The sequence below is a fragment of the Eubalaena glacialis genome, chromosome 4, assembly GCF_028564815.1.
Source record: "Eubalaena glacialis isolate mEubGla1 chromosome 4, mEubGla1.1.hap2.+ XY, whole genome shotgun sequence".
In the NCBI taxonomy this organism is placed as follows: Eukaryota; Metazoa; Chordata; class Mammalia; order Artiodactyla; family Balaenidae; genus Eubalaena; species Eubalaena glacialis.
This window is the reverse complement of record NC_083719.1, coordinates 42,805,911-42,825,195: the sequence shown is the minus strand read 5'-3', so window position 1 is coordinate 42,825,195 and position 19,285 is coordinate 42,805,911. Positions and strand designations below refer to the sequence as shown.

Genomic DNA, 19,285 nt, shown 5'->3' with positions numbered 1-19,285 from the left:
CTGGCAAAGCTAGAGTGACAAGAGCAATTTTTAGAATACATTGTTGGAAGTGTTAACCTCTACTAATCAACTGTTATCCAAAGCTAGCTATATTCTAAGCCATTTTGTTTTTCTGGAAAAATAAATTCAAGATTTATTTCACAGGTAAAAGAAAAAGTCACTTTAGAAAGTAGTCTTATACAAAGGCTGACCAAAGCTAAATTTGACATTACACACACTCAAAGTTAGAGGAGGGAAAGATAACTATGGAAATTCCACTTCCTCCTCATATCTCATGTAAAGGAAATTGGGTTCAAACCTACCCTAAATAGTGCTACACAATCATGGTAGTTGAGAGGTGAGATTTCCTTATAAACTGCCTGTGGCGTTATTTCCCTGTGTCCAGGATTCCTTCTCAAAATATTAATTTGCAAAAGCAAATAATATTATATACATACATATTATATACATATCCCATTTCTTTCTCCTCCCTGTTTTATTCTATGCCTTTGTCATTCAACCATATAGACAGAACAACTTGGAGGGTTTTTTTTAATTTTTAAAAATATATTATTTAACCAATATATTAAAAATATTACCATTTCAACATGTAATCAATATAAAAATTTATTATTTTTTTTTAGTTACTTGCTTTTTTATTTTCTTATTAGTCATCAATTTTATACACATCAGTGTATACATGTCAATCCCAATCACCCAATTCATCACACCACCATCCCCACCACCCCGCCGCTTTCCCTGCTTGGTGTCCATACGTTTATTCTCTACATCTGTGTCTCATTTTCTGCCCTGCAAACTGGTTCATCCGTACCATTTTTCTAGGTTCCACATATATGCATTAATATACGATATTTGTTTTTCTCTTTCTGACTTACTTCACTCTGTATGACAGTCTCCAGATCCATCCACGTCTCTACAAATGACCCAATTTCGTCTTGGAGTTATTTTTAAAGAGGGATGTTTTGTACTCTGCACATGTTGCTTCCACAGCTGGGAATGCAATTTTTGTCTGAAAAAAGTTCTAATATTCCTACAAATTTGCCTAAGTCTCATTACTTCTTTTATAAGACTATACACACACGTATCTTTGATGGTCACCTCTCTGAGCAAAAAATGCTCCCTCCATAGTTCTAAACCCCTTTAAGTCAGAGACTACATATATAATTCATGCTTACACATCCCCACCTTAATTTCCTTAGCAGCATATGCTGAAATAAACTGAATAAAAAAATGTTATTCAGCAGAGGAGAGACACTCAGTTTTGCCCAGGGTTCAGTGAAGACTTCCCTGTAGAGACTGTCTATTGAACTCAACAAAATCATATTATTAAGTACTGCAAAGCTTCTCAGTATCTTTAAGTAAAACAGGCACAGATGCTCATGCTTAATAAAATTTCGGCCTAGAACACAGCGGACAACAAACAGGTTTCACCTAAAATACTAACTCCAATGAATTACTCATTAGATCATTTTCTCAGCAAGAGTCTAATAAGCTTTGAGTGTAAAAGGGGCCCATGACTTATTATTAATATCTGCCATGAGAGAAGGAGAATGTTGCAATGCATGCCACATATTTGCCATTCCAACTTCAAAGATTCCTTTGGCCACAATGAATATATGCCAAATTGTGGGAATTTCAGCCTAATTTTAGTTAGGCAGTCAGTTGACAAAATAAATGTTAGGGAAACGTAAATCATGTAAGTTTCAATGGTGGTGGAATTCTGGAGGAGAGCAAATTAGAAGAGTGAGGAACAAAGATCATAGGCTAGCTGGTATTCAGAATTATAAATAACTAGACTTTTAAATCATTATTTTAAAATGTTTAATAATAAACAGTCTTTTTAAATACTGTCAGCTTTGAATCTCACATTCATTTCACTGATGCAAAGCAGCAGCCGATGATGCTACAGTGGCAGATTTTACTTTCCACAAACCAAAGCCTGTTATGACAAGTATCATTACAATGACATTTCCTAAAAGACTTAGCCAATACACCATATACTTAAAGCAGTGTTTAAAAATAACAAAATTTCAGTACGATATTACTCTTCAAATAGATACTTGGACTCTCCACAGTAAGGCTTACCTACAATTACTCTATATTAATTATTTTAAAATGAAATAAAATAGGAGACATTTAAGTAATATGTGTATCTCATGTGGCAAGCTGAATGTTTTGCATTTAATTAAAAGCACATGTAAATTAAACGATTTTAAGGAAACTTAGGTAGAACTTTTTCATTATCAAAACACTGGCTCGTTATTTTCAATCATTATTTTCACAGGAATGTAATAAACAATATGGATGGAATAAAGTGTAAAATGATACAATCGCAAAATAATGATAAAACATCTTTTTTAGCTCAGGTAAATTCCAGCTTCATGTGAAAATTTAAATTATTAAATTCTCTTTATCTTTCACTTTGTCACTAATTACCTGGCCATAATTTGATAAGGAGATTAATCATCCTACTGGTGTTAGATGGCTTTCACATACCTTGAAAACTTCCAATTAGGAAATCATGACAGTATGTTCATTATAATCACATTCAGGAAAGCTAGTGATTATAAATAATGTACAAAATATGTGAAATCTGAAAATGAAAAATAAAGTACAAACCTGCATCTCTCCTTTCTCATCAGACTTAGCTGGTTTTGCAGCCTCAGTAGCTGAATTTTTCAAGCTCTCTTTGCTACAGCGCAGAAGTACTTCCACTACATATAAAGGATCCAGTTCACCAGAATTAGGCTAGAAAAAAACAGGGTAAAAGAAGTTTATTAATTCTTAAAAACTGGCACACAAATTTTAAGTTCCATGTGTACAGGAACTATGTTCTCAGTACTTAGCACTATGACTTACGTAATGCACAATAAATGTTAATTTCATGAAATGAAGCCTGTCTCTTTTCATCCTTCAACATGCTCCACTGGATGAAAAAACACAGAAATTACTTGATAATTACAAATTTAAATGTTATGATCACTGTCAACTGATATGCCATTTTAAGTTTCTAATGATCGGTTTATAATTTTATTTCATGTTATGCCAGAATTAGAAAAAGAAACCAAAAGGAATTATCAGTATCAGAAAATGAGTATGTATCTTCAAATAACCTTAATTAAACAAGATGAAAAATATATTCAGAGCAGATTATTTTATTGCTTAGTATACTGGCATCTCTACTCTGTGGTTTCATATCATTTCATTAAAAGTCTTTTAGTCTTTTATATTCTCTAATAAAAACATGATTCTCAAAGACCTAACACTAAACACATCTTCTGCACTATGACAATTTATGTTTGAGAGCAACATTTTTCAAATAGTAATAGAAGACTTTTTTCTTCAGTAAAGAATTCCTCTTTGCTTTTTAATTCAATATTTGAATAATCTCTTTTGCATAAAATTAGATAAAGGGATAAGTTTTTTAAAAAAATTGAAGTATAGCTGATTTACAATGTGTTAATTTCTGCTGCACAACAAAGTGATTCAGTTATACATATATATACACTTTTTTATATTCTTTTCCATTATGGTTTATCACAAGATATTGAATATAGTTCCCTGTGCTATACAGTAGGACCTTGTTGTTCATCCATTCCATATATAATAGTTTGCATCTGCTAACTCCAAACTCCTATTCCATCCCTCCCCAGACCACAAGTCAGACCATAAGTCTGTTCTCTATGTCTGTGAGTCTGTTTCTGTTTCATAGATAGGTTCACTTGTGTCATATTTTAGATTCCACATATAAGTGATACCATGGTATTTGTCTTTCTGTGTCTGATTTACTTCACTTAGTATGATAATCTCTAGTTCCATCCATGTTGTTGCAAATGGCATTATTTTGTTCACTATTTTGTTTTTGTTTTTTTTTTAATGACTGAGCAGCATCCCATTGTATCAATATACATACCACACTTTATTCATTTATCTGTTGATGGACATTTAGGTTTCCATGTCTTGACTATTGTGAATAGTGCTGCTATGAACATAGGGGTGTATGTATCTTTTTTAATTATAATTTTGTTCGGATATATGCCCAGGAGTGGGATTGCTGGATCATATGGCAACTCTATTTTTAGTTTCTGAGGAACCTCCATATTGTTTTCCATAGTGGCTGCACCAATTTACATTCCCACTAACAATGTAGGCAGATTCCCCTTAAGGGAGAGTTATTTTGATTGAGAGGGGAACATGGCAAGAAGTGATGACTTGTTCTCCTCCCACCCCCACCTGCACAGTTCCTGTGCAAAAATGAAAAACTGTCAAGAAATGACCATGAATCCATTCCTACAATCTATTTCTGTAATAAAACTATCAATCTGCCTCAGCATAGTAAAATATATTTCCAAAACAAACCAAAAATATAATCATAATTATCTTAAACTTCTGAGTACAAATTTCCTCAAAGAAAGCATAAGCTCCATTTTCCAATTCAAAAAGAAAACTAGTTTTTTCTCGGCACATATTTTTATTCAAAATATGGTTATTTTTAAAGAAGTTTTCAAACATTTTTCAGCTTGATACAGATTCAAAGACAGTATTTTCAATTAGACTTGTATCTGAAAAGATTGTGTGTGTATATACACACACACACACACACACACACACACGCATACATAGCTCTCTCTCTCTTAGTTAATACAAAATGAGTAAAATGAGGTAAATAGTTATGACCAACTGTTAACTCTTCCAAGGGGCCAAGAACCATAACGAGAACCAGTGATTATAATATTTAGCTTTCCAGAGGGGAAAAAACCCCTCTAAATAAGATGCATTTCACAATATGATGAATAAATTAACTACAAGGTGTTATAGGACATACGAGTATTTGGACAAAAATAACCTAAGATTTATGAAGAATCTTTAATGTGTTTAGACAATCTAGAACTCTGTTATTGGCTTTAATTCGATTTCTGTAGATTTTATTTATAAACTTAATATTCTCCCTATCATCTCATATATAATTATCTTTGTAGAACTACCAAAACCATTTACAACATTACAGAGATATTCTCAAGTGTTACTATGGAAACTCTTTTGAAAGCTTTCTTTATTGTTGCATTAAATGAAAACTTGCTATTAAATTTATTTCCTAAAATGATAAAACTTTTCTCAGCAAATTTTTTCTAGTTCTGTACTTTGGTAAAGGTGGGTCAACAATATCAACCTTCACATAAGAGAAATATAATTTTGATAATCTCAAGATTATAGAATGTAAAGAAACAAATACAAAATAAATATTGACAATGCATTTTTATCTCCTTAAAATGCTTCAAAATATTTTCTTCATCAGTATGTACTTTCCCTCTGTGGACAAAGGATGTCATGTCACCTGCCGTATCAGCGAGCAAAGAATGCTGCAGCCATCAGCCAGTGAAGCCACCCCTGATGGTGCATCCTGAGGGGAGCTCAGGATCAAGATAAACAGGCTGCCTGCCATCAAGCTATCAGCCTCCGCAGCCACCCCCAATGGTACACTCTGAGGGGATACAGGATGGAGAAAAACAGGGCAGTTAAGGTGCATATCAAAGGAACAATTTCAATAAGCCCAGATGCTTGCATCTTCCGATACACGGAAAAGTGTTAAATTCATTAACTTGAGGTGTATGGTTTTCTTTAATTAACTGTAATCTTTTGATGTTCTGACTACCTAGTTTTTGTTTGTCTGCAAAAACTCCGTATATCCTGGCTTCTCCCTTACCTCTTCAAAACAGTGCCTCAAAGCTATATGAGAGGCTCTTTCCCGGGCTTAAGGTCTCAGTAAGTCTGCCGAATAAAACATAATTCTCAACTTTTAGGTTGTGCAATTTTTTTTCAGTCGACTGTTTTGGCGACTAACAAAGGGACCCAGAGCAGACTTCTCTCCTTTGCCTGAACTCTCTGAGGATCCGGAGCCTTGGTACCAGCTGAGGCCACTTGGGCCTGTCTGCCTCCTCGGAGAGTCCAGACAAATTTGGGTGGGTCTCTTCTGGTTCTCGAATCTCCTATGTTTTATTTAATCTCCAGTTTATCTCCTGGTTCTCGAATCTCCTAAGTCTCCTCTTTGGAGGAGCAGGTTATCTTTGAAACTTTGTTTCAAGAAGAGGTACCTGGTTCACCCTCAGTTGAAAGATACTGGGGAGATTTTTGCTCAGTTTAGACACTGAGCAGGTTAACCTCAGTTGAAAGACACTGGGAAGACTTTTGCTTAGTTTAGACACTGAGTTGGTTATCCTCCGTTGAAAGACACTGGGAAGACTTTGCTCAGCTGAAAGACACTGAGTAAGGCTGGAGTGCATAATTAGGTAGAAGACTGGCTTCTCATTTTTCCTTGAATTGGCTACTTTAACAGTTTATTGAAATAAAAGTGAGGTATCTCATGAGAGCTTTCTGCTCCGAAAAAGGAACATCTCCTCCCAGGTGGCAACGGCTTTTTCAGGCAACTAAGACGCTTGTGGGAGTGGTGGAGGCAAGCCCTCATAATATGCGGCTGCCCCTACAGGGAAACCCACTCACTTTAATTAAAAATTTGCTCTGCGGGGGATATGCATAAGAGTTGGTCACTCCATGATCTGAGCACCCACAGTGGTCTCAGGATACTGCCGGGAAAAACTGAGACACGTAAGAGAGCTAAAACAGCTCCAGGGTAAAACCTAGAGGAGTTAAGCTCACAAACAGCACCCTGGCCCACCACAGGATTGTCACTACCTACTTTATCTCAACAAACTGACCTCAGAACAGGGAACAAAACTTTCAAAACAAAAGGAGTGACAAATTACCAGGTTCATGTACATGCAAAACTTACACTTACAAGTACTTTAATTGGGGATTAAAGGAAATCTTGCCCTGAAAATGACTAAGATGGGGGCTCTTTTATTGCATATGCAGTTAAGTTAGAGAAATCCAGCTTGATAAAACATATTTTCAGAATTCTGACCGTAAAGAAAAAGTTCTTTTAGTGGGAACTTGCATTTATCTTTCCGTGTCTTTGAGAGGTAAATGTTCTACCCAATCTTCTTCAGCACTGTGTGTGTGTGTGTGTGTGTGTGTGTGTGTGTGTTCTGAGAACTTGGTCTCTGCCATCCATAAAGTACACATATGGTGTACATTTCGCAGCCCATTGAACAGACTGGGATTCTGAGCAATCTTTTGTCTGACTGTGCCAACTTTCAGGGGGCTTTCTGCCATCTTAACCTTCCTTGTATCAGCCTGTACAACGAAGGTCTTTTACTATCGTGGGGAGTAAATTTTCTGGATTTTGTTTAGGTGGCTTCCTTCACACTGTCTTGTGGGCATGCCTCTTGAATTTTATTGGTTTGAGTCCCTATTAAGATATATCTCGTTAATGGCCAGATGATGGATCGTTTAAATTTGAGAAACTTCTAAACTGGTAAATTTTTAGAGCTCTCATTATAAACAGCTGTTCTATTGGTACCTATGAAAAAATCAAATCAGAAGGTAGAAAAAGATAAAATGGTTAACCTGAGAACTCCTTTAATTTAACCCAAACGAAAAGAAAACATGGCTTGGGAAGCTTTATTTGTGCACTCTGTTTTCCCTTCATGGGTCTTACAGATGCTAATAAAAACACTAGGATAATTCATGTTAATTAGGTTGATTAACAGGGAAGTAAGAAAAAAACTGAAGAAAAAGTCTAGAGACTTCTTCACAAAAAGGGAGAAATTTTAAAGGGCCTCGTCCCAAATGGATAAAGAAATTTTTACATGGTTATTTTAAAACAGAATAAATAAAATGGATGTTAATGGGATTAAAACAAAAGGTTCTGATACAACACTACCTAAGATTGGATGGGTCAAAGGGACCCCCCCCCCATTGGTTCCCAACATTAAAGGGCTCCAAACAAGTCTGGGGTAAAAAAAAGTCTGAAAAAATTGCACTGAGATAACTGACCAACAATTGCTTGGGCCAATTAATCAAGTTAAAAAAAAATCAACAAAGGGGCCTGAGTCCTTTGCCTCAACATCTCATTGGGAATCCCAAAGCCTTTTATATAAAAACAGATTAAATGGTTGGGATAAAAAGAAAAGTTTCTGGACTCCTTATAAGACAAAGGTATGTTGATAGTGCCCTAATACAAACTAAAGTTAAAGGTACAAAAGTTGACAGAACTGAGATAAAGTTTATAAAATTTGGTATATTTAAATAGATCTTATATAAGATGGTTACATCTCTTTTGCCTAATTATATTGTGAGATAGACATGTTTCACTGGGGAATGCGTCCCCTGCCTGGAAGTACAGGACAGGGCATATAAATCTGCCCTTCAGACAATATTAATTAAACGTACTAACAGAAACCAGTAGAGTTACCTGAACCCACACAGTAAAAGGAACACTTAAATACCTTAAACTCTAGTGAAAACCAACAAGCAGCAAGTAAAATTGTGAACTGTTTGGCATACCAGCATTTCCTAATTGGAATATTCCATAAACTCTAGAAATATCCATCTTCTTTCCTCAATATGGTACAAGACTGGGAGCTAATGTTCAGGGGCTAATAAGAAGAATAAAGATTTTGCTCTGGGTCTAACCTATGCAATCAGAAAGAGGGTCTTTGTTAAATGCCTTATGCAAGCCTTTGAACGCATGATAAATTGAACCATAAAGTTCTAGAACGTAGAACTCAATTTTCAGTTGGAAATCTTCTGATATTAAAAAAAAGCAAATTAAATAAAATATAGTTGGGCAAATCAATCTTTAATATAATTTTGGCAGAAGACCAGTTCTTCAGAGAATTAAAAGCAACTGTCTTTGTCTTGTAAATCTCTACAAATTAGAAATGTAAATACAGCCCACAGTGACTTGAAAGTGAGTCAAATTAGCTCAGTCTGGTAAAACCTGAAACCTAGAAAAAGGCCACGGGGTGGGGGAGGTAGGACTTTTTAAGCTCAAGTCTCTGGAAAGGCTCCCTCACCCAAAATCTAATTCATAGCCTCCTTAACAGTTTATCAAGGACAAATACAAATCTTAAAAGCCTTTTCCACAAATAGTGAAGCCCTGCTCATCTCAGCAAATTTAACTTATTCCAACTGTTATTTATAAACTAGTAAGTTTATATTTTAATACCTGATTCTTAACTAACTTTTTAATTAATTAATTAATTTATTTATTTATCGCTGTGTTGGGTCCTCGTTTCTGCGCGAGGGCTTTCTCCAGTTGTGGCAAGCGGGGGCCACTCTTCATCGCGGTGCGCGGGCCTCTCACTATCGCGGCCTCTCTTGTTGCGGAGCACAGGCTCCAGATGCGCAGGCTCAGTAATTGTGGCTCATGGGCCTAGTTGCTCAGCGGCATGTGGGATCTTCCCAGACCAGGGCTCGAACCCGTGTCCCCTGCACTGGCAGGCAGATTCTCAACCACTGCGCCACCAGGGAGGCCCCCTTAACTAACTTTTTAAAGTTAAGCTGTGAGATCTCTGATTTTGTCTGTTTATATGTATGTGTGTACATTATATATATGAGATGTCTCTACCTCTGGAAAACATTACCAAAATTAAACTTATAAAAGAGTTCTACTTAATTGACTTAAAAGTAAGTGCTTATAAACTAAATATTTCTAAATATAAAAGAAACTGGCCAGAATGAATTTCAGGTTCACATGATCTAGGAAATATCAATACAGACATGTCTGACTTTTATTGTACCTAGGTTTACTGAAGACCAATAAATTCATGTTATTTCTGTTATAGAGTTTGTCAGCAAGAAAAAATTTAACTTGGTATGATTTTCATAAGTTACAAAATAAAGGTAAATGAGGTAAGAGTTTTCAGGTGAACACTTTTAGGAATAATTATGCTTTGGGTTTGTCTCTCTAAAATAGTTTTTCCAGATTTTTGGTAATTTGAATTTTGCTAAGTTAAGTTAAATGATGGGAATTCATTGAATACCCAGGTTATTTCAAATAAGATAAAACACTAGAACATTAATTGCTAAACAGGTCTAAATTTACCTACCTCTGTCTCCTTACAAGAGGGAACTAATTCGGGTTTATTAGACACATCTTATACCACACTGAGGAAAGAAATTATGCTGTGAGAAGATGGATGTTTCTAGGTTATGGAATATTCCAACCAGGAAATGCTGGTATGACAAAAAGTTCACAATTACTTGCTGCTTGTTGGTTTTTGCTAGAGATTAAGGTTTTTAAGGGTTAAAATAGTAATATGTAGTTAAAGTTACTAAAGATAGTAAGGGAAACATTTCAGTATGTAAGGAAAATGAAATGTATGCAAAAGAAGGCATGAGGAATGAAAATATATTTTGTTAAGGGGAAAGAATGTTTTGTCCTAGAGCCAGTTGTTTCAAGATGAAAAAATAAGGGACAAACTAATAAGAGTACAGAAAACTGTGGAAGGTTTGTAAAAGGAACCCTGAAAAGGAGTTTTGTACATGGTCAGGCTGGGATTAGATTAAATTTGATTATGTAAATGGATTTTGTTATCAAAAGTAGGCTGGTGCAACACTGGATTTGGTTCCTCTCTGTTAAGAGAACAAAGTCTTCTTGGAGTACTGCTTTTGATAACAGATTGTATGAGTTTCTTTGCCTTTAAGTGATCTGTATTTGTTTGTGAAATCTTTTATCACTCTGGTTAAGTGAACAAGTATTGTTTCGCAGTGATTTTACCAAGTGTTTTGAAACTTTTTGATATTTTTGACAAACTTCCCAAACATAAAATTCTAACTGAAGTTCTTTTGACCTCCAGCTAACTCTAGGATGCTTCAAAGAAATTCTGAGACATCTCAGAAAGGAATGTTAAACTAATTAGGCTTATATGGTATGTTAAATTACTTGAGGAGCATTGCCATTTACTGGAGATAAATCTTCTAAGGTTATATTGTATAGGTAAATGTCATTAATGTAGATATCCCAAAATTTAATTCCTAAAAATTTGATATGCCCTGGTATAATGTTATTAGTCATAACTCATAATTATCTTAAAATGTTGTATGACCCAGAAACACCCAAGTTTCTTGTCAACTGCACTGTAATCAGATCTTTAACCATGCCATTTTAAGTCTTGTCATTTATAGACAATCACTGTTTTACTCTGATGCTTTTAAAAAATGAAGATTCATAAAAGAAGATTCATAAAAGGAATCTTTGGTAAACATTGTTCCTTTTAACTTTTAGGTCATACCCCTGAACTAGGTAAGAAATTACAAAACTTTAATAGAAAATCTGATGACTTCATCCAGATCAACAGGAATTAACTACATGGGACTAAATGAACTGATGTGATTTATAATTTTATGACTTTTCCTCAAATATACTGGCTTCTCAGTAAGTCCACCAAATACAACATAATTCTCAGCTTTTAGGTTGTGCAAATTTTTTAAGTTGATGCCTCTCTCTCTAGCAAACCCAACTGCCCACAAAAATCTTTGAATTAGTATTCTGACCTAGATTACAAAATTAATAAAAATATACTTCATATTTTTAGTGAACAAATGTAAAGAGCTCAATGGAAAAATCAGTTTCACCATCAATTTAAGCAGAAAAAAATGAATGTGTTCCTCTCTATTCCCCATTCCATCTTTGCCTAAAAGAACTCTCATCAACTGGCACTATTTTTGTACATGGATTAAGGACCAGTAGAGACAAATAATTAAGAAACCTATCCACAGTGTGTGTGTGTGTGTGTGTGTGTGTGTGTGTGTGTGTGAATGCAATTATATTCGCTATAATTTTTCTCCTTTAAAAATGTAAAACCTGTCAACTACCAGCATGACAGCATAAGGAGCTCCACAAACCTGCTCCCCAGCAAAACTGGAGAAAATTACAAAAACCCAACCATTTAAAGTCTCTGGAAATGGTTCTAAGGGCATATAGCAAAGGAATAAACATATTCAAGGAAATCTACGAAAATTCAGTAAGAATTTGTGATATCTAAACCAAGACCACTCCCCTCTCATTCCTTCCTAACTCAAGAAAACAGGAATTGCGGACTGGTGAAGCCCAGAACACAGGAGGGCTGCTCCACCTGCAAATCTCAGGTAGAGGTCTATCTTCCCAGGAAGAGCATGATATCAACATTTCTTATCGTGCTCCCACCTACCTATTGCTAGGGCTAAGTTCTAGGCAAGTAGGGGATTGTAGGGGCTGAGAGGTGGGGGCTCCTCTTTTCTGCCCTGTCCCCACTGCTTAGCCAGAGACTATCTTGGGGGTAGCACTGCTGAGAATACTGGGGCCTCAACTACCCTTGTCCTGGCTTATAAGACATTGATTCCAAGCTGGGAGAGGCAAGCTGAGAAGATGTAAGGCTCTTATGCTCCACTTAGCCCTCAGGTCCTAAAGCAGGAGTGTCACCCAGAGAGAAGTGGACCACTGTTCCCACACCAAGCTTTAGAACTTGGCTCAGCGATTGTGCCTGAGGGGAGAAGCAGGCCTTAAAACAGCTCTTAATACCTTCCAAAAGAACGTGATTTCATTCACAATAGAGGCTGGGGAAGTTCAAACTTTAGAGCATGCTCCAAAACAGTGAAGGCCGTGGTGAAACACAAATGGAGGAAATCTGTAGAATCACTGGAAATACAGACGAAATGTGGAGGCCAGCTAGTTTACAGGAGAGAACCTGGGGTCGGGGGGAGGTGGGGGGGAAGCTAGGAGGAGCCTCCTGCAATTAGTGGGGCTTAACAGAAGGGTATGTTCAGGGAAAGACACAAAGAGACCCTTTTTAAAACCACTGTCATCCCAGAGTAACTATGGGCATATCCAAGGCTGTGCCAACATAAAAGGTTCAGCATTGTAGTGGGAAGAGGGAGGTGGAATACACTTCACTCAAAAAATCTAGCTGCTCATGAAACATATAAACAAGCAAATAACAACAATAAACCTGGCTTGGGGGGTGGGGGAAACCAGTACCAAGAGTGCTACAATATATTATTTAAAATGTCCAATTTCTAAGGAAAAATTATGAGACATGGACAAAGACAGAAAAGTATGAACCATAACGAATAAAACAGAAAAAAAAGCAGGCAACAGAAAGTGCCTGTGAGAGTGACCACATGTTGGATTAAACAAAGTCTTAAAGGTAGCCATTATAAATATGCGCAAAGAACTATGGAACCATAATTAAAGAAGTAAAGGAAGGGACAATAATCAATGTCCCAATTTGATTGACAGTAACAATCAGATAGAGAATATCAATAGATAGATATGATAAAAGGAACCAACAGGAAATTCTGGATTTCAAAAGTGAAATACCTGAAATGAAAAACTCACTAGAGGAATTCAACAGCATATGTGAAGTATAAGTAAGCATTAACAAATTTGAAGACAGGCTGGAAGAGATGATACAATCCAAAAACAGAGGGAGGAAAAAAAAAGGAAGAAAAATGAACAAAGCCACAGAGAAATGTAGGTCACCAATAAGAATGACAACATAAACATAATGGGAATACCAGAAAAAGAGGAAAGAAGTAATGAAAAAATATTTAATAAAATAATGGCTGAAAACTTACCAAAATTAATTGAAAAACAATCTACAGGAAACTCAATGAACTCCAAACAGAGTAAATGTAAAAAGATGCCCAAATACACATATCACAGCAAAAATGCAAAAACCAAACATAAATAGAAAATCTTGAAAGGAGTAAGAGAAAAACAAGACTTATTTTTTACAAGGAGACTACAATAAGGTTAATAGCAGAAACTTCTCAGGAGAAATGATGGAGGCCAGAGGCAGTGGGTTAGCATATTCACAGAATAAACCTCTTAACCAAGAAATCTATATGCAGGCAAAGTTATCGTTCAAAAACAAGCATTCCCGAATAAACAAAAAACTGAGAGAATTTTTTGCTGGCATACTAGCTTTACAGAAAACACTAAAGGAAGTTCTCGAGGCTGAAAGTAAGTGACACCAGTCGTAGTATTGAATCCACATGAAGAAACAACTCTGGTAATGGTAATTATAAAAGACAAAATAATTGACTATTCCCTTTTCTCTTAAATGACTTAAAAACTCATTATATAAAACAAAATGTATATATTGAATTTTTGAGACTGTTGAGCCTATAACAGAAATGTAGTATATTTGCCAATAATAGCACAAAGGAAGTAGGTGGGAGCAAAGCAGTATTGGGCTAAGTCAATAAATCTAGATGGTAAGTTGAATTCATAGGAATTAAGAAAGACAACCAGAAATGATAAATAAGGTTAATATAACAGAAGTTATAAATATATACTTACTCTCCTTTCTCCTCTAAGCTTCTTTAAAAGTCATAACATTATCTAAAGTAATAATTATAACATGTATTGTTGGGTTTGTAACATTTATAGGTATAACATCTATAACATATATACCACAAAAAGAGGGAAAATGGAACAGAGGCATAAAAGAGTAATGTTTCTATATCTAACTGGAATTAAGTTAGTATAAATCTGAAGCTTATTCTATTATGTTAATATGTATATGGAAAGCCCTAGCAACCACTAAGAAAATAACAAAAAATATAGGTAGAGAAAAAAGCCCATGAAATAAATTAAAATGTCACATTAGAAAACAGGTACTCAATGCAAAAGAAAGCACTAAAGGAGGAACAGAAAAACAAAAAAAGAAATGACACATAGAAAACAAAGACAGCCATCAATCTAGTCATACCAATAATAACATTAAATGTGAATGGATTAAGCAGCCCAATCGATAGGCAGAGATTTTTCAGATTAGATAAAACAATATCCAACCATGCTGTCTACAGGAGACATAGCTTAAATTCACTGATACGAAAAAGACTGAAAGTAAAAAAGATGGAAAGAGATATAGCATATGAACAACAATCAAAAGAAAGCTGAAGTAGGCTATACTAATCATAAGATGAAACACACTTTAGCAGAACACAAAACACATAAAGCAAAAATTGACAGAAATGAAGGAAGAAATAACATTTCAACAATAATAGTTGGGAGACTTCAATACCCCACTTTTAACAATGCATAAAACAACTAGAAAGAAGGATCTGCAAGGAAAGAAATAGAAGACCTGAACAACACTCTAAAAAAAAACTAGACCTAACAGATACCTAAAGAACATCTTACCTCAACAGAATATACATTCTTCTCAACTGCACATGAAACATTCTGCAGGAGAGAACATGTTAGGTCACTGCACAAACTTCACTAAATTCAAAAGGAATGAAATAATAACAAGTATGTTCTCAACAACAGAATGAAATTAGAAATCAAAAGCAGACAGAAATTTAGGAAATTCACAAATATATGGAAATTAACACATTCTTAAATAACCAATGGGTCAAAGGACTCAAAAGGGAAATTTAAAAATGCTTTGAGATGAATGAAAATGAAGACACAATACGCCAAAATTCATGCAGCTAAATTCCTTGCAGATGGAAATTTATTGGTATAAACGTCTTATAAAAGACATTGGTATAAATGTATTATAAAAGAAGAAAATCTCAAATTAATAACCTAATCTTCTACTTAAAGACAATGGACAAAGAACCGCAAACTAAATCTAAAGCTAGGAGATGGAAGGAAATGATAAAGATTATAAATAAAGCAGAAATTAATGAAACTTAAAAAAAAAGAAAAATCAATGAAACCAAGAGCTGATTCTTTGAGATGAACAAAACTGATAAACCTTTAGCTAGGTGAAAGATTAAAATTATCAAAATCAGAAATGAAAGAGGGTAAGCTGGGACGAAGTGAGAGAGTGGCATGGACATATATACACTACCAAATGAAAAATAGATAGCTAGTGGGAAGCAGCCACATAGCACAGGGAGATCAGCTCGGTGCTTTGTGACCTAGAGGGATGGGATAGGGAGAGCAAGAGGGAGAGCAAGAGGGAGGGGATATGGGGATATATGTATACGTATAGCTGATTCACTTTGCGATACAGCAGAAACTAACACACCATTGTAAAGCAATTATACTCCAATAAAGATGTTTAAAAAAAAAAAAAAGAAATGAAAGAGGAGACATTACTAACAACTTTACAGAAATAAAAAGGATTATAAAGCAATATTATGAACAACTGTACACCACTAAATTAGGTAACTTAGATGAAATGGACTAATTCCTAAAACGACAAATCACTGAAACTGTTTCAGAAACAGACAATCTGAACAGACCTATAACAAATAAAGAAACTGATTTAACAATCAATAAACAATCCACAAAGAAAAGCCCAGGCAGGTGACCTCACAGCCAAATATTTAAAGAATTAATATAAATTCTTAAAAAACTCCTCCAAAAAATAGACGAGGAGGGGAACACTTCCTAACGCATTATGTGAGGCAGGCATTACCCTGATACCAAACCCAGGGAAAGACAGCAAAAGAAAAGAAAACTACAAACCATTATCTCCTTTGAATATGGGTGCAAATATCTTTAACAACATACTAGCAAACCAAATCCATTAACACAGAAAAAGGATAACAGGGAATGAACAAGTACGATTCATCCCAGGAATCCAAAGTTGGTTTAGTATTTGAAAATCAATTAGTATAATATACTTCATCAGATTAAATACAAAAGAGAATAAAAAACAACCACATGATTATTTGAATAGGCATATAAAAAGCATTTGACAAAAAACAACTCTCATGAAAAAAACACTCAACAAACTAGGAAAAGAAGGAAACTTCCTCAACTCAATAAAGGACACTTAAGAAAACATACTTAATGGTGAAAGAATGAATGTTCCCCCACCTCAATGAATGTTCCCCCCCCCTCAAGGTTAGGAAAAAGACAAGGGCATCTGCTCCATCAATATTGTACTGGAGGTTCTAGCCAGGCCTATTAGGCAAAAAGAGTAAATAAAATGCATCCAGAATGGAAAGGGAGAAGTAAAACCACCTTTATTTGCAGACAAGAAAATCCTAAAGAACCCACTATTAGAACTATTAGAACTAATAAAGTTAGCAAAGTTACAGAATGCAAGATCAATATATAAAGTCAACTGTGTTAATATATACTTGCCATGAAATATTAAAAAATGAAATCAAAAGAACAATTCCATTTATGATAACATCAAAAGATTAAAATACTCAGGAATAAATTTAACAAAAGAAGTGCAAAATTTATACTTGGAAAACAAATTATTGTTGCAAGCAATTTCAAAAGATCTAAAAAAACGGGAAAACTTCCTATGTTCACAATCGAAAGACTCAAGACTTGTAAGCTGACAATACTCTCTCCAAAATGATCTAAAGATTAAATGAAATCCCTATCAGAATCCCAGCTAACTTCTTTGTAGAAACTGACAGATAATAAAATTCACATGGACTTGTAAGGGTCACAGAATAGCCAACAACACAATCCTGAATAAAGGCGGAGGTCTTACCAATCCATTTCTTCAAACCTTAACTACAAAGATACAGTAATACAGACAGTATGGTACTGGCATGAGGATAAAGATATAGATCAACTGAACAGAACTGAGAATCCAGAAATAAACTCATGTGTCCATGATCATATGAGTTTTGACAAGGGTGCCAGCATCGTTTAATGAGAAAAGAATTTTCCAACAAATAGTCCTAGGACAAGAAAAAAGTTGGATTCTTAAGTCACATATAAAAATCAGCTCAAAACAGAACAAAGACCTAAATGTTAAGAGCTAAAACTATAAAACGTAGAAAAAAACATAGGGGTAAATCTTCATGATCTTGATGTTGGCAGTGGTTTCTTATATATGACATCAAAAGCCTAAGTAACAACAACAACAAAAGAAATTGTATTGTATCAAAATTTAAAACTTTCGTGCTTTAAAGAACATTGCCAAGAAAGTGAAGATGTGCAAGATGGCATCTCAGGTGTATTCTACTAAACATTTAGGGAAGAGTTAACAACTATCCTGCTCAAGTTATTCCAAAAAATTGTAGAGAAAGGAACACTTCCAAATTCCTTCTACAAGGCCATCACCAAAACCAAAGATATCACAAGAAAAATTAGAAGCTAATATCACTGCTGAACATAAATGCAAAAATCCTAAACAAAATATTAGCCAACCAAATTCAATACTACGTTAAAAAGACCAAAACCGAGATCAAGTGGGATTTATCTCAGGGATGCAAGGACAGTTCAATATCCACAAATCAGTCAATGAAACACCACATTAACAAACTGAAGAATAAAAATCACATGATCATCTCAACAAATGCAGAAAAAGCTTTTGATAAAATTCAACACCCATTTACAATAAAAACTCTCAACGAAGTAGGTACAGAGGGAACATACCTCAACATAATAAAGGCCATATATGACAAATCACAATTAACATCATACTCAATGGTAAAAAAGCTGAAAGCATTTCCTCTAAGATCCGGAACAAAACAAAGATGTCCACACTCACCACTTCTATTCAACACAGTAGTGGAAGTCCTAGCCACAACAATCAGACAAGAGAAAGAAATAAAAGGAATCCTAATTGGAAAGGAAGAAGTAAAACTTTAACTGTCTGAAGATGACATGACACTATACATAGAAAATCCTAAAGATGCCACCAAAAACTACTAGAACTCATCAATGAATTCAGTTAAGTTGCAGGACACAAAATTAATACACAGAAATCTGCTGCACTTCTATACACTAACAAAGAACTATGAGAAAGAGAAATCAAGAAAACAATTCCATTCACAATTGCACCAAAGAGAATAAAATACCTAGGACTACATCTTACTAAGGAGGTAAAAGACCTGTACCATAAGAAAACTATACTATACTATAGGGAAAGTACATGACAGTAATGAAAGCAATTGAAGACAACACGAACAGATGGAAAGGAATATTGTGATCATAGACTGGAAGAATATTGTTAAAATGACCATATTCCCCATGGCAATCTATAGTTTCCATACAATCCCTATCAAATACCAATGGCATTTTTCACATAACTAGAACAAATAATTCTAAAATATGTATGGAAACACAAAAGACCACAAAGAGCCAAAACAAGCTTGAGAAAGAAAAACAACCTTGAGAAAGAAAAACAAAAACTGGAGGTATTATACTCCCTGATTCAAAACTATACTACAGGGTCTTCCCTGGTGGCGCAGTGGTTGAGAATCTGCCTGCCAATGCAGGGGACACAGGTTCAAACCCTGGTCTGGGAAGATCCCACATGCCGTGGAGCAACTGGGCCCGTGAGCCACAATTACTGAGCCTGTGCGTCTGGAGCCTGTGCTCCACAACAAGAGAGGTCACGATAGTGAGAGGCCCGCGCACCACGATGAAGAGTGGCCCCCGCTCGCCGCACCTAGAGAAAGCCCTCGCACAGAAACGAAGACCCAACATAGCCATAAATTAAAAAAACCCCAAAAAACAAAAAAA

General features: G+C 35.2%; 1 protein-coding gene across 1 annotated transcript in view; it reads right to left on the bottom strand.

Annotated features, from left to right (window-relative positions):
* The window catches only part of MTREX (Mtr4 exosome RNA helicase), a 130,230-nt gene that overhangs the window by 33,925 nt on the left and 77,020 nt on the right, over positions 1-19,285 (bottom strand). The window contains exon 19 of the mRNA XM_061188945.1: positions 2,620-2,748. Coding sequence (XP_061044928.1) covers positions 2,620-2,748 — 129 coding nt within the window. The remainder of the gene's footprint in view (positions 1-2,619; positions 2,749-19,285) is intronic.